This window comes from Tursiops truncatus, chromosome 15 (assembly GCF_011762595.2).
Source record: "Tursiops truncatus isolate mTurTru1 chromosome 15, mTurTru1.mat.Y, whole genome shotgun sequence".
Lineage (NCBI taxonomy): Eukaryota > Metazoa > Chordata > Mammalia > Artiodactyla > Delphinidae > Tursiops > Tursiops truncatus.
Window position 1 is genome coordinate 64,173,219 of NC_047048.1, and position 16,238 is coordinate 64,189,456.

At 41.2% G+C, this 16,238-nt stretch overlaps 1 protein-coding gene across 5 annotated transcripts in view; it reads right to left on the bottom strand.

Moving 5' to 3' along the window:
* Positions 1–8,954, bottom strand: part of SAMHD1 (SAM and HD domain containing deoxynucleoside triphosphate triphosphohydrolase 1) — a 63,110-nt gene extending 54,156 nt beyond the window's left edge. For 3 of the 5 annotated variants that reach the window (XM_073792975.1, XM_019950794.3, XM_019950792.3), the window contains exons 1-2: positions 8,667–8,950; positions 4,162–4,228 (exon numbers count right to left, since the gene is read on the bottom strand). In XM_073792975.1, the coding sequence (XP_073649076.1) occupies positions 4,162–4,228; positions 8,667–8,874 (275 nt within the window). In that variant the 5' untranslated portion in view covers positions 8,875–8,950. Of the gene's footprint in view, positions 1–4,161; positions 4,229–8,666 lie in introns of all 5 variants that reach the window. The other 2 variants (XM_073792974.1, XM_019950793.3) reach the window with 2 other exon arrangements.
* Positions 8,955–16,238: the final 7,284 nt, after the last annotated feature.

The window sequence follows — 16,238 nt, forward strand, 5'->3', positions numbered from 1 at the left end:
TCATCTATAGCACAGAGATAATACTATCTCCCTCACAGGGCTGGAGAGGGATTAAACAGTGTGTCCGGCACTGAGGATACAAAAGACTCAGTTCCTGCCCTCAAGAACTATAGGAGAATTTTAACTATGATTACAGATGTTATAGAAATTATTATTGATGTTAAATTCAATATTTATCCCATCAGCAGTGTTTTAAGGACAAGAATCTAGGAGTTTATTAGTATAACCAAGCGGGGAGCATGTGAACAAAGTTATCTAACTAAACTGGGCAAAGATGTTACATATAGGAAGACTACATTGGTTTGACAAACTGAGCCTTTGTCATATCAAAATAACTTTCAAAGTGAAATAATCATTGCTTACATCAACTAAGAAACAGTCACATCAAATGCAAACGTCTAGAATACAATGAAAGGAAACGCAGGACAATGTAAGACTTCTTGGCAGGGGTGGCTGTCAGTCACGTGATCAGTCCATGAATAGATTTTTAAAACTCTTTATAGTGATGAGTTGCAAAGTTCCAAGTTTGACTTATGAGCATCAGGTATGAATTATGCATGAATCAAGTATATATGGTTTTAGCTTCATTTATACCTATTGTCCTCTATTAGTAATTACTCATAATGCTCCAGTCTTGAGAAAGAATTTAATAGGAATTAAACAACTCAAAATCCTATAATTCACTTTCTTGCTCCATTTACACTTACTAATTGGTCTAGGCATGTTAGCCTGGTACCTGGCTGAAGCAGGAGGCAAGGGGTTAGCCTTTATCAATCCTTTAGCTAATTAGACTGAAATGTAAATCTTTTGCTAAAAGTCCTAGATAGACTTGGAGCCAGAAGTACTACAATTGACCTCTATGTTGTCCCCCAAGACCCACAGTAACTACAGAATCTAAGAATGATTTTTTTGGAATGTACAGAAGCATCATTACAGCTGATAAACCATTAAAGCAGCATAGCTTGTGTTTTACTATTCCCCTACCCTCATCAGTTTGAAATAACAAGCATAGGGAAAGGCCAGGCTCCAAGAAGTACTTTAAGGCAGAGCTGTAACTGACACAGGTTAAGTATAGTTGCACAGTGGAGCATAACCAAGAATCACAGCATAAAATAATACCAAACCTAAACCAACCTCACAGCCCAGTCTTTTCCTCAACTGATACTCAGTATTCATCACTTAATTAGAACTCAAAAAGAAACTACTGTATGCATAAAGAAATCACATGGGGGGGGGGTGGGCAAAATGGGTGAAGGGGCTTCAAGAGGTACAAACTTCCAGTTATAAAATAAATAAGTCATGGGAATGTAATGTACTCCACGATGACTATAGTCAATAATGTTGTAGCGCATGTTTAAAGTTGCCAAGTGATGGTATACAATTTATGTTTTAAGCAGGGCAAGAAAATTTAAGCATAACATGTTCGCTGCTTGTACTGGGCCCTCCCTAATGTGCAATGTGCATTATACATTAACCAGACCTCCTCAAAGGTGGGAATGCCTGCTCAACTGTAAAAAACAATGCTTTTTTCCTTCTTCTGATGCCAACAATGTAACTCCTTAGAAGATTAATTTTTCCTTTCCTAATCCTGTAAGGGATCTTGGTGACATACTGTGCCTATGTGCAGATCTGGACTATGTATCTTTGGTGAACTTTACATAAAATGTCAGTGTGTCACTTTGATGTACAATCTGTTTTCTCGAAAATGTATATGACTGTTCCTTTGACTTCTAACAGGCAGAAGAGTCCTCAGAGTTTTCTAAAAGACTGTCTCTTGGGTTATAATCCTCAGGTTGGCTTGAATAAAACTCTCTATTTCTCATTTAGATCGAATATTGATTAATTTTTTGTTGACCCAAGAGAGTAAATCTGTTTTTTGTTGTTTTTTGTTTTGTTTTGTTTTTTTGCACAGCTTGCAGGATCTTAGTTTCCTGATCAGGGATCGAACCCTCACCCTTGGCAGTGAAAGCACAGACTCCTAACCACTGGACTGCCAGGGAATTCCGAAGAGAGTAAATCTTAAAAGTCCTCATCACAAGAAAAAAAATGTCTTTGTAATTTTGTATGGTGACAGAGGGTACTAGACTTATTGTGGTAATCACTTCGCAATATATACGAACATTGAATCATTACATTGTACACCTGAAACTAATATGTCAATTATACCTCAATAAAAATATTTAATTTTTTTAAAAAAATCACTGATTAAAGTATATTTAAAAAGCCACCCAAAACCTGGAGGTGTTTTTGTTTTGGCAAAGGCTATGGCAAAATAAATACTTTAAACAAAGATTTGGGCCAGAATAGTTGGACTACAATAAGATTTTATTTCCATATTTCATCATTTCTGAAATCTACTGTTTCTTACAACTGATGTGTACATTTAATGTGACAATATTTCTTATTTTTTTAGAAAAATCTTTTACCGTCATCAGTTAATCATAAAACTGAGGAAATACAGGAGTACTTGTCTAAACTGGATTCCCCCTAGAAAGCAGAGTGTAGGACAAGAGCATGCATACAGTTAATTTATTTTGGATGTGAATCCTGGGATATGGAGTGGAGGGCTAGAAAAGGTGAAACAGGAAACGAGGGGAAAATAATGCAAGGGTACATTAATAAGTTGGTTGCACTGGACGACTGTGAACAACTTCAACGGATCCCACTGAAATCCTCAAAGGCAGCTCTGTCCAGGAGAACTTTGTCATGATGGAAATATTCTATATCTGCCCTGTTCAGCATGGTAGCCACCAGCCATAAGTGGCTACTGAGCACCTGAATTATGGATAGTATAACTGAGAAATTAAAATTTTCACTTCATTTAATTTTAATTAATTTTAACACATAGGTAGTGGCTGCTGCATAGGAAAACACAGCTCTAAGGGATACTGCAGAATCCACCTCAGAGTTAAGAGGTGGGCACAAAAAGACGTGACATATAGTGTTCCTTTTGGAATTTTTACTATTTTGTTAACTCATGTGTCCCAAGTTCCTGGAAGAATGCCTAACGCATAATGAGCCCTCCATAAATATTTGTTGAATAAATCAACAGCATTTGGGTCCACAAAGTATATGGTTCCCTTTAAAAGCAAAACTCTATTAGAAAAAATTCCATTCAGTTCAAACAATAAGCTACTATTATACATAAGAAATAGGTAGTAAGCGGGACTTTGGGGGGACAGAAGGGGCTGATACATAATTATGAAACAGGCAAGATTAGGTTCCCAAGGATTCTGACCCAAAGGAGGCTTATTAAAAGTCAGTAAAATGTTCTAAAGTAATCTTTCCCTCAATCTACTTGCATTATCAATTACTAAACAACAATGCATGAGGTAATTCAGTATAATCTTTTGTTCTGATTCTTTGGTTACTGTTTCCACAAACAACACTTAGCTAAGTGGAATTCCAGAAGAAAAGACCACATTTTACCACTGTTGCCAATTCCCTAATAGAAACAAAGTCTCTACTTTAAGGAAGGTTTAAATATTGACTGGATCTTCAACTGAGATATTTAAAGTGGACTTACACAAATCTAGACCCTAGAATCTCCAGTCACATATAGGGATCTCAACCTACATATATAATTTATGAAGGGCTTAACATGTGCTAATCACTCTACATACAATGTCTCATTATTATTAGCCATTTCACAGGTGCAGAAACTGAAGGGTTAAATAAATTGTCCCAAATCATACATCTGAAAAGTGCCAAACTACTTTGGATAGTGTCTTTAAATCTAATACCAGGGAAGCATTCCAGCCTTAAGTAGCTCTAGAAAGACCTAGAAATATACTCAAGATAGGGTTGTAGCCTTGATTTTTCTTGCCAACATTTTTTTCCTATCAATTCTTCTACATTTTCTGGAGTGTATAATTCAATTATTCTGAACTTGAGAGTAAAAAGTTGGTCACTACAAACTTCATGAAGGCTTATTAGCAAAATTTTTAAAAACAGGAATCATTAGTAATATTTAACATAGGATTTGCACAGCAAAAACAAATAAAAACAACTCTTAGACAGCAGGTGTGGTATTCTGTTTTAAAACCTGTGCAGATTTAAAATGAGGACACTTAATATCAGCAATCTTGGGCTTTGTCTCTTCAGTGTGAATAAAAAGGTCTTAAGTATGCTTGGCTACAATGTGAATTTTATCATTCTTACCTTATTCCAAGGTCTTCAAGAAGAGACTCATCAAGAAAGGGCAGTATTGAACCTGTGATTTTCTTCTCTATGGAAGAAAAGGGAGGGAAAAAAATGAATGATTTCAATATTCACAGCACATGCTTTTGATTTCTTTCAATTTGGATCCACCAGAATTTACTCAGATCAACATTTTTTTGAGCACCCAGTACTGGCAACAAACTGTGCCAAGTACCACATTTTTGATTGCTACTTGGAAAGTCTTAATTTTATTTATTTTTAATTTCTTTTTTTAAATAAATTTATTTATTTTTGGCTGCATTGGGTCTTCGTTGCTGCGCACGGGCTTCCTCTAGTTGCGGTGAGTGCTGGCTACTCCTCGTTGTGGTGCAAGGGCTTCTCACTGGGGTGGCTTCTCTTGTTGCAGAGCACGGGCTCTAGGTGCGTGGGCTTCAGTAGTTGTGGCGCGCGGGCTTCAGTAGTTGTGGCACGCGGGCTCAGTAGTTGTGGCTTGCAGGCTCTAGAGCACAGGCTCAGTAGTTGTGGCATATGGACTTAGTTGCTCCGCGGCATGTGGTATCTTCCCGGACCAGGGCTCAAAGCTGTGTCCCCTGCATTGGCAGGAGGATTCTTAACTACTGCGCCCCAGGGAAGCCCGGAAAGTCTTAATTTTAATTTGATAACTATACCAAGAGGACTTTTTTGATAAACCAGGTAAAATTTTTTAAATTATTTGAGTAAATTATTTGTAAGGAAGTCCAGCTGCAAAACTGGCAGCTTCTTCCTGAAACAGGTGAGGTTTGGGGTGGGGCGGGGAAAGAAATGTCAGTCTATTGTTAGAATAGTCAGGTCAAAACCATAGCCTGAGGGATGCTCCACAAGTTGACTTAGTTCTAAAACCTCCAAAGAAAGCACACAATCTGTTTAGTAAGGTTTATATACATTAAAAATATTTATTTATTTATTTTGGCTGCATTGGGTCTTCTTTGCTGCACATGGGCTTTCTCTAGTTGTGTCGAGCGGGGGCTACTCTTCGTAGTGGTGTGCGGGCTTCTCATTGCAGTGTCTTCCCTTGTTGCAGGGCACGGGCTGTAGGCACATGGGCTCAGTAGTTGTGGCTCACAGGCTCTAGAGCGCAGGCTCAGTAGCTGTGGTTCACGGGCTTAGTTGCTCCAGGGATGTGGGGTCCTCCCAGACCAGGGCTCAAATCCGCATCCCCTGCATTGGCAGGCGGATTCTTAACCACTGTGCCACCAGGGAAGTCTCACATGGTTTATTTTTCTTTATCTTTCTATATAGTTAATTCCAGATCTTCCTGACCTCAGATTCCAGAACACTGGACTATTTTCAAACAAACAAAAGTCTTTCTAAAGGTAACAAGAGAAAATGAGGATGTAATTTTCCAGAAAGAAAAAAACATTTAAATGAAAATGGCATTTTGGGGGGTGTTTTTCAAGCATAAAAAATATTCAATATAAAAAATCCAAACAATATAAAGTATAAAATATCAACTTACTCATATTCTCCTAATAATCATTAATATTTTAGATAACAAAATTCAAGACATTTACTTATGCAATTATGTAATTTTACACAAATGAAATTATGTTGTTTATAACCTATTTTTCCCAACTAATAGGTCATAAAGATCTTTCTTGTCAATTATTAACAATTATTAATGATGTAGTTTCATCATTTTTAATGGTTGTCTTTTATTCCACAATACAGATGTACCATAACACATTTAACCAATTTCTTCTGAACCTTATGCTCCTCACCACTAAAATGAGTATAACTGAACCTATGTCACAGAGTTATTGTAAAGATTTTATAAGATGAAACATGAAGTGCAGAGAATACTACTTCACGCAAAGTAAATGCTCCATAAATTGTTAATCATCAATATTACTTACTATTATTATCAATGGATATTTAGACCATTTCTACTTTTTTGCTATTTGTAACTAGTGGTTAGAAGACTAATCTTGAATATATTTCTTTGGACAGTGTACAAATGTTTCTGTAAACTCCTACAAGTAAAATTTTCTATAAGTAAAAAGGTATTCCCAAACTGTCCAGGGTTAAGCAAATTGATACTTCCATCAACTTTATTGGATTACCAATCTTTAAATATTTTTCCATTTAAATTTTAAAATCAGTGTTTTTAAAATTACTGTTAAGACTGAATGTTTTTTTTCTGTTTTTATTGGCTGCTTGTCAATTGTTCTTGTGTTTTGCTCATTTTCCTACTGGGGTGTTTTTTTCCTTGTTCTTAGTTGACTTTATAACTTTGGTTATGTTCTCCATTTTTTTTCTTTTCTCACTGGTTTGTTTATTCCCTTATTGCTGAGGGAAATCCAATGCATTTTGATGAGAACACTTGTTAAGGTATAAGTGGCATGAATTCTGGAGTCCAAAGACCTAACTTTAAAATCCAGCTCTGAAAAAAAAAAAAAAAAAAAAATCCAGCTCTGCTTTTTTCTAGTTGTGTGGCCTTTGAATCTCAAACACATCATCTACTAAAAAATACACATTACAGTCTCTAAATTCCTGTGAAATTGTATTCCAAAATGAGGAAAGGGACCCAGCACCTGTGCTTAGTTTTGTCAAATAAAAACAAATTTGGACTTGCAAGCTGCTGTGTATAAAACAGATAAAAAACAAGGTCGTACTGTATAGCACAGGGAACTACATTCAACACCTTGTAATAATCTATAACAGAAAAGAATCTGAAAAAGACTACATACACACACACACACACACACACACACACACACACACATATCACTTTTCTGTATACCAGAAACTAATACAACATTGTAAATTAACTATACTTCAATTAAAAAAATCTGGACTTAGATAGGGACAGACTCTAATTAGGGAGAAAATTATTGCAATAGGGAGAACGTTCTGACCTCAGAAATCTGCAAGTGGCTCAAAATCAAAAGGTTTTTTTTGGTTGGTTTGTTTGTTTTTTAATAGGATAAAGTAGGAGCAAGCAGAGATAAGCAGAATCTTTGGAGAGGAAGTGACCCCAGTCTGACAGGACATTGGCTGTGGTCAGCCAGTTCTTAGGAGAAGTTGATCAGGGAGCAGTAAGAAATTAGCAACTGTGAACACTTGGTCAGTTTTTACCAATTTAAAGCATGTAATGTCTTCTAGTATTAGACTGTGGTTCAAGAGAACAGATCATTCTGAAGACTGATGAATTAATCTACAGGACACCACTGAAATAGGCAGCCAACAATATAGCCAATCACATTTTGAAGACATAAAACTACTCCATCCCCACCTACTGCTACTCAAAAGAAAAATTCCACCCCAGAAGGGGAGGAAAACCAAGGCGGGGTGTGTGTGTGGGGGTGTGTGGGGTGTGAGGCGGGGCGGTGGTGCTAGGGAAAAAGAGAAGTGCAATTTCCTTCACCCATCAAGCTATCTTTACGTCTTGAACACTTCTTTAGTTCCTCCCACCCAGCCTAAGCAAACAGGGTTCTACCCCCCCAACTGCAAAAGTTTACTGCATTTGCAAATCACACCACTTTTCTATTGAACACTTCAGAGGGTAAAGCAGAGGTCAAACTTCATCCCCCTTACGGGAAGTTGAGTAGATTTCAAGTGGATGGATGCTTGAACTTAAGCCAGTAAAGTCGCTTAAAACTCACAACCTACAGGCCAAGTTGTGGGCACCTGGGAGTTCAGTGGTCAACCGAACCACCCCAGGGTTCAGATTTAGCGAGGGAAACTTTCGGAGAACAAAACATGATCTTTACTAAGCTCTGCAAGTACAGTCATCACGCATGTATTGAGTCCTACCCGGACGCTACGGTAAGGCGATGCGGATTCAGAGATTAACAGAAAAGTTCTTTCCCGGTTAGACAAACCCCGAGTTGGGAGGGGAGTGGAGGAAACAAACTTTAAAGCACCCAAATATACTCTCACGTGGCAAGTGTTCAGGGAGCTGCATCAGCAGAGGGGGGTTTCCCGAGCCTGGTGAGCTTGAATGACAGCAACCCTCCCACCAAGGGTCTTCTAACTAAAAAAGGAACCTGAGTCCCGCCTGTCCGGCGCTGGGGTGCCAAGTTCCTGAAGAAGCCCACCAGAGTTAGACCAGCTGCCCCCTCCCCGCCCCAGGTTCACAACCCCCGAAGTCCGCTCCCTTCCTACGGGTCCGCAACGCCAGACGCCCCATTTCTCCTCCCTCCATCTCAGGGTATCCCTCCTGGGCGCCGCCCCTCAGGTCCACCCCTGCGGGTGCCTCCCGCGTCAAGTTTCTCTCCCCCGCCTCAGGCAACCTTCTCCGAGGGCTCGCAGCCTCAGGTTTCCGTTCTCCGCCTCAGGTCATCCCTCCTGGGCGCCCCCGCCTCAGGTCCACCCCTTCGGATGCCTCCCGCGTCCGGTCTCCCTCGGCCGCTCTGGCTCCTCTCTGAGGCCCCCACGCTCACGGCCTCAGGGAGCCCTCTCTCAGGCCCGGCTGTCGCGACCTCGGGTCGCCGGCCCCCGGCCCCTCACCCCTACAGCCCTGCTACCTCGGCAGCGTTCCAGCAGTCCAGAATCGCTGAAGCCACAGTCCCTTAGGAAGGAGCACACCTGCTCCGGGCCCCAGGTCCGGTGGTCGGGGTGAAGGTCGGGGCTCGGGGACCTCTCTGTGTCTGCGGGAGGGGTGTTTGGCGGGGTTCTCGGGCTGCCATCGCGCCGGGGCCGCTTGGGGGGCTTCTGCGAGTCGGCACTCTGCATGGCTACACCCAGCGCCCCGCGCGGCACAGTCAAGAACCCCGGCGCCCGACCCGCGCGCAGGCGCACTCACAGCTCAGTGGCGGCGGCGGCGGCGAGGCAGCTTAGTACTGCCAGCCTACTGGCCGGCCGCGCAGGCGCACTGACAGCTCAGACCTTGGGGCCAGGCAGGCCACCCGCTTCAGGCCCCCAACCCCCAGTCCCGGCGCAGGCGCAGTGACCGCCCAATGACCCTTAACCCCACCCAGGCGTTTACGCTAAAGCGAGTGAGTAGAAGCAGAACTAAGAGTGGTGCTGATAAGCGCGGGGGTCGGGAAAGAGTGTGCCCAGGACATCCCACTACAGTCCGGAGCAGGGGCTCTTCTGGTGAACTGAACTTCACATGAGTACCCGAGGCTTACCCTTGGCCTTGTTGGTAAAAGGACTACTACTACTACCACTACTAAAGCCAGTACACCTTCCCATCAACACAGCCATAGACCCGTCCAGGAGATACAGGGTGAGTGAGGCAGATTATCATCAAGCAGCGTGAACTAGTTAGTGGTCTAGGGTTGAGCAAAATATTTTCAGCAAACACTTAGAGCTTTACTGTGTGCCAGGCGCTCTTCTAAGGACTTACAAATATTAATTAATTTAAGTATCCCAATAACCTTAAGATGTAAGGAACTGAGGTACAGAGAACTGAGTGTTTTGCCCAGGGTCACCCAGCTAGGGAGTGATGAAGCCTGAATTCAATCCAGCAATCCAGCCTGGCTCTAAAGCCCATGCTCCTACTCACTTGCCAACAATTGCTCACTAACGGGAGTTTTGATATAAAATTATTTTATATTAGTTAATCCAAATTTTCCAATTGCTCCCTTATCCCATAGACCCGTGGGGGAAAGTATGGAGAGGTGACCTTGCCCTCCTCTGCACAGAAGGGCCAGGCCCAGAAAAACAAACCTTTAAACCACAGAATATTTTGAGAAAAAACAGACAGTTTTCAAGACTTGTGAAACCAAAACAAGGGGAGAGGGGTCAAAGAGACAACAAAGAGCATTTAAATGTGAAAGACGTATTTATACTTGGAAATGCCTATTTGAAAATTTGTGTTTATAAGACTTGTGGGAAAATCTGCCCTGACAGCAAGGTTTCTTGGGCAGTAGAAGGTGATATAAGCAGGGTTTTAAGTTTAATCAGTTGGGTTTGTTCAAAGCAATTGCTTTTGAGAATTTAATTTTTTTTGTTTTTGCTTGTTAAAGAGTATAATTTAATGCCATATTTATTATGTTTCCCCTAATCTCCTACTTTGTAGGGGCCCTAGATCTTGCACAAGGTGGTTTCTTGAGCAGGGTCACATGGCTAAGTGACAGATCAACATTCAAAGCTGACTCCAAAACTTGGGTGGTTCCTAGTTTGCCACTTCACTTCCACTTGGTCCTGGTGATCCTATTCCATCCAGTCATTCCACAACGTGGAAACAAATGCCTACTAGACACAGGCCCTCTGCTCTGGTTGTACTGAGAGAAATGACTATTCAAGCTCTCCTCTGATGTCAGTCTCACCATAGTTAGGACTAGAAAAGATTCTAAGTTCAATTAATTTAAGGCCCATTGCTTAATGACCTTGACTACCCCCAGCAGTTCTTCCTTGCCCTTCCTTGCTTCCACCCACCCAGCTGAGTTGGGCAATTTTACCTCTGGCAGTATTAACCTTGTGGTTTTACATCTCTGCACAACTTCCTCTTAAACAAGTGCCACTAGTTCTCAGTGCCACCTACCACCAATCCCTGGTTCTTTCTTTGAATCTGACCTCCTCAAGACATTCTTTTTTCCATCTGTCAAAATCCCAAAGCAAGCCAAAATTCTTTTTTAAAAAAGTGTTGGTTTTCTTGTCTGATAAAAATAATGCTCAAGAAAGAAAACTTGTAAAACAAAAGGTGTATACACACACATACAGATCCAAAGATCACCTCCTGGTGTGTGCCCCATAAGTCTTTTTCTTTTTTTTTTCTTCATAAGTCTTTTTCTGTTCGTAGATGTAGAAACTTGTCTCCAGATCTGTCAAGGAATTCTTTGAAAACAAACAAAAAAGAGACCTGGCAAAATGATAATAGCTACCATATTTGAGTACCTACTATTGATCTTGGATGGCCACAGCCTGCAGTGGCTTGAAGCAGGGTTTCGATTCCTGGTCAGAGATTGAGGTTGGGCAGCGGCAGTGAGAATGCTGAATCCTAGCCACTAGACCAGTGGCCAGGGACAAGGACCTGGCCCTTCGGCTTTGTAGAAATAAATTCCCACCATACATGGAAAGTAGTGAAACAAAGTGTTTAGTAGGAGGAAAAAGAGTACATGTGGATGGACACATGGGCAGACTCAGAGAGAGAGTCGCACTCCCGTGGTAGTTTGAATCACTCTTATGGGGCATTTCTTCCGGGTTTCCTTTGGCCAATCATCTTGCTTTTCCTGGTTCTGTGCCTGTATTTGGTATATCTCAGGGTTTTCCCATGTGTGCACACGCATCTCTTAGCCAAGATGGAGCAGGAGCACGCAGGAGCATGCCTGGTGTTGAGAAATAGCAGAGAGGCCCGTTTGGATGGGCAAAATGAGTAAAGGGGAAGAGTTAAGTGATAAAGTCAAGGAGGGTGCAAACCATGTGGGAACATGAGGGCTACCGCTGCAAGCAGCTTTGAGGTCCCATCTTTACGGCTTCACATCTAGAGATGAAAGAAAGCCTCTGCTCCTCCAGTTCCAACATAAGTGAATGACTTCAACAAGTCTGATTGCATTAATTCCTGGACCAATTGCTGTGTTATAAAATGATTGACCCAAACAGGTCACATGTTACCCATTGGGTTAGAGGGTAAGGTCTAGTATCAGGAAGAAGAGAATTGGTTTTGGATAAACACCCCAGGTGTTATTTAAAAGATTTGGAAATGAAGCCCAGGGAGGTGAAATGATTTGCCAAAGGTCACACACATGTGTTAAGTGCTTTGGGATTTTAACCTAGGTCAGCCTTGAAAACCATTGTTCTTTTCTGTAACTAGAGCTGGGTACAAGTTCTATTGCTTTTAGGCAGTCACAGAGAGAGGCCATCCCATCCTATAGAGTTTTGCTTGTGGTGACTTCCTGGGCGTGCCTCAATGTTTGGGGTGGGGTGACCATGTATTTGGGGGTTGGGATGCTCAAACACATGAGGGAGTGGCCAGACTTCAGTGGGGCACTTCTGAGTAAACATAGTTGATGAATCCTTTTAAACTCATTGCTAAGAGCCAATCTCAACACATATTTCAACTCATATTTTAGGAGCATTGGCTCCTAAATTCAAATGGTAGTTGCATCAGCCAGGCTGATTCCAACATAGATTTGCTTGGGAGCCCCTAAGATATGACAAAAGGTGGATTTGCCATTGCTATGGTTAGCTCTCCTGAAATCATTAGGAGGAAAGCTTCTGATAGAAGCCAAAACTGTGGAACAGACTTTGGGTTTTGATGAGACTAGTCAGCCATTTGATCAACCAACCCAAAAGTGTACCCTATCTCTGCACTTTGTGAAAGGAAAATCAAAATGCAGTCAGTATCACTAGGAGAGCTCTCTAAAATGGAGCTGAGAGGCCACTGAGGAAGTGGGATTTTTGCATGTCTCAGCCTGGATGAAATCTGAACTTCGGCCACTTATTGTCTTAAAACAGTGATCCAGAACATCTGCACAATGTTCTAGAAACTCAAGATACTTATGAGACCCTTACCCTAAATAACCTGTCACAGTCTATGATACTTACCAGACCATTACCCTAAGTAATTCATGAAAGCTGTCCCTTAAGGATGAATATTTCCTTTTTGCTTGAGAGCCAAACATAATTCTTACAACTTTAAAAACCTTGTAGCTTTTGCCCTGATTCTGTCTGTTCCCTGGAACACTCTTTTGGTTTTACCTGAATCTTAGGCATCGCAATTTTTACCAAATTGCGATGCCTAAGACCCCAAATAACACTCTTTGTGCTGTACAGCCTTGAAACTGATTATTGTTGGACATTACATGGTGTCAGAAGTGGGAGCCAAAGTGACTCACTTCTACCCATGGAGCTGCTGCAGGCACAAGTAAGGCACCTACAGGAGTCCTTTGTACTCAGTCATCTCTCAGTGGTCTTGGGTCTTAGGGGTAAGTCTTCTTGGTTCTGAACCTCCCAATATGGTTGAGGTTCTGAGCCTTTATTGGGTGTCCTCTGTTGCTGGCTTTATCTGGGAAGGGAATTGTTCATCTTGGTGAGTACTCAGTTATGGGGAGTTGGGTTTCTACAGGCACTGCCACCATCCAGAACTCCAGATCAATTTATGTTTAAAACTTATGGGCCTTCCTCTTCTAAATTTCTTTCGCATCGGACTAAAATCACCCACAAAACTTGAAACTCTGTTGGTCCACTTGTGGCTCATTCAAAATTTCTAAATTAGTTTGTGTGCTCAATTGGAGAAAAGCTATAGAACAAGACAAAGAGAATGGGAAGCATATTTCAATCGGTATTTTGAGGCCTCCAATTGTAATAATGAATCCACTATTGCTTCCCCCAGAGAAACTAACTCTCAAAAAATTTCCAAACTAGAAAAATCCTCTGAGGCTTCTGAGAACTCTCTCTCTCCAAATCTGCTTTTTTCTGTCCCTCTGAATGTCCGCCATAAGGCTCTCCTTTCTATCCATCTCTCTCTGAACTTCCTTTTTTATAGCACTGAGGTTGATCCCCTGAAGAAGACCATCCATACTGCCCATCCTGTAATGGCAGCCCCTTTTAAAGCCAGGTCCAATGAGGACGGCACCAACACCATCACATATACCCCCTGGACTAAGGCATGTAAATCCGCCCTTCAAGCAGTATTGATTGGACGTGCTAAAGGGAACCAACAACATTGCCTGGGCAAAACATAAACATTTTTTGACTTACATCTCAGTTAGAAATCTCCCTAATATAAAGAAGCAAATTGAGGATAAAGTAGTTGGATGGGTGGATCAGCCTGTGATGTCATTTGAATTATACCTTATGAATCTTTGTGAAACTGGAAATGCAGTTCTAGAGACAGTTCACAGTTCACCCATTTCTTTTCATCATTCCCCACACCTCCCTTATTTATCTCAAAAGGCTTGTAACCTCTCTGGGAACTCTTATCTAGACCATCTCCAATTCCTAAAATCGGAAGAAAAAAAAAAAAGAGAGAGAGCGAGCGTGAAAAGGACTTTTAAAAACACAAGGTGCTATAGAAGCACCTTTGCCCAGAAATCTAGTTCAAGGAAAATTTTAAAACAAAAACTGTAAGGCCTCTGTTTGCATCTGTCTGTATGTTCATGTGTGTCTATATATAAATATGTTGTGGCTATGTGGTATGTTTTCTTTGGATGGTATCGCTAAAATTAATTTGTAAAAGAGTTATATGTAATTGGCTTAAAACAAACAAGCAGTATATAAATTAAGTATACTTGCAAAAATATAATAGAAACTAACTGAAATGTTTCTCAAGTTCACATGATCTGGGATGAATCTTTAGTAAATAAAAGCTAGTTTAAGTTTGTTGGTTAAATTAATACAGACATATCTTTAGCATTAGCAACATTAAGTATAACACTTTTTTTTAAAAACATTATTTATTTACTTATTTATTTGCGGTACGCGGGCCTCTCATTGTTGTGGCCTCTCCCATTGCAGAGCACAGGCTCAGCGGCCATGGCTCACGGGCCCAGCCGCTCCGCGGCATGTGGGATCTTCCTGGACCGGGGCACGAACCCGTGTCCCCTGCATCGGCAGGCGGACTCTCAACCACTGCGCCACCAGGGAAGCCCTAAATGAATTCTTTTGACTTAGAACTAACTTAGAGATATATTTCACAGGGTCTCTGAAATATCTCAAAGGTTTGTTCTTTCTCCTTGTAAAGAAAGAGATATTAAACTAATTAGGTATATTTGATATTTTTAAATTATAGGGGAAGCATTGTCAAATAAGAAGTAATGTTAAGACTTCTTTGTGTTGTGTCTGTATAGGTATTTGTTATAAGTGTTCCAGAAATTGTGTGAAATTCCTGTAAGTCTGATATGTCCTGATGTAAAATGTTGTCTGTCATCAAACTGAGGCTAACACTAAAAGAATAGAGTACAAGGGAAATGCCCTGGCTGACTTTCATGCAAAGTCAGCAGCAACAGAATCTGTAAATATTGTGACACATGTAGATGAAGTCCATTCTGCTTCTACAGAAGAATTGACCCCTTATTGCCAGACTTTCGCCATCCTGATAACTTGTAACATGGCAACAGCCTGCTTCTGAATCAGATAAATTAAGATGGGTAAACAATGGCTGTAAATTAAATTGACAGTGGGGGCTATGGGAAACCCAAGACAGCTGCGGCTCCCTGGCAAACTCATTTTTTTAGTCTTTGCACTCCTTCACCTACCATAGCGCATTTACGATGACTAATCATTTAAGCTGCTGTGGCCCGAAGTACTGCCTTTGGTTTTGCTTAATCTCAGGTCCACTCCCTCAGGAAAAAATAGACTGGTGACTATGTCTATTGGAAACTACACCTTCACAAAGATGTCCTCCAATCTTGTTGGAGGGGACCTTTCCAGGTATTGTTAACTAAACTTGTGCTGCTAAACTTAAGGGCATTGACTCATGGATTCATGTTTCTCATTTAAAGGAGGCACCATGTCCTGCTTGGACTTCACAACAGTCTAGAGACCTGAAACTGAAATTAACTAGACAAAGGCCAGGATAATGAAGCAGATGACATCCGTTGTAGACAGCTTTCCCAAGATTCAGGACCAGATGAATCATCTAATGTCATCCACTTAATGAGCCATATGAAAAAGCAAATAACTGCTATGAATGACCTAATACCAAGTCTTGGAGAAATACTAAAAGGAAAAATGATAGCTAGACATCTGGAGATGATTGACCACTCCTGTAAGATTCTAACTATTGAAGATTTATGAACTTCTCTTACTTTGAATGCCACTGAGGACTTGCTTCCTATATGACTCATTGTTGCTCAAATATGGCCATAAACTTTCTAAAAGCATACCTTTCACACAGCCACCTCTTTCCCTCCTCTGTGGGACATGACTCTCTGGGAATGAGCCTCCCCAGCACAGAGGAAGTCGAAGCCAATGACATATAACCAAATGGTTGATCATTGATGCCTCCCAAAGAAAGATCTTGATCAAAAGGGGGAACATGAAAGAAAAATAAATATGGAGTAGGTATTGCTAAGAGAGGTCTCTAAAATGGACCTGGGAAGCCACTGAGGAAATAGGACTTATGCATGTCTCAGCCTGGATGGAATCTGAACTTTTGACCACTTATTGTCTTAACACAGGCATCCAGAACATTTGTCAGAAACTCAAGA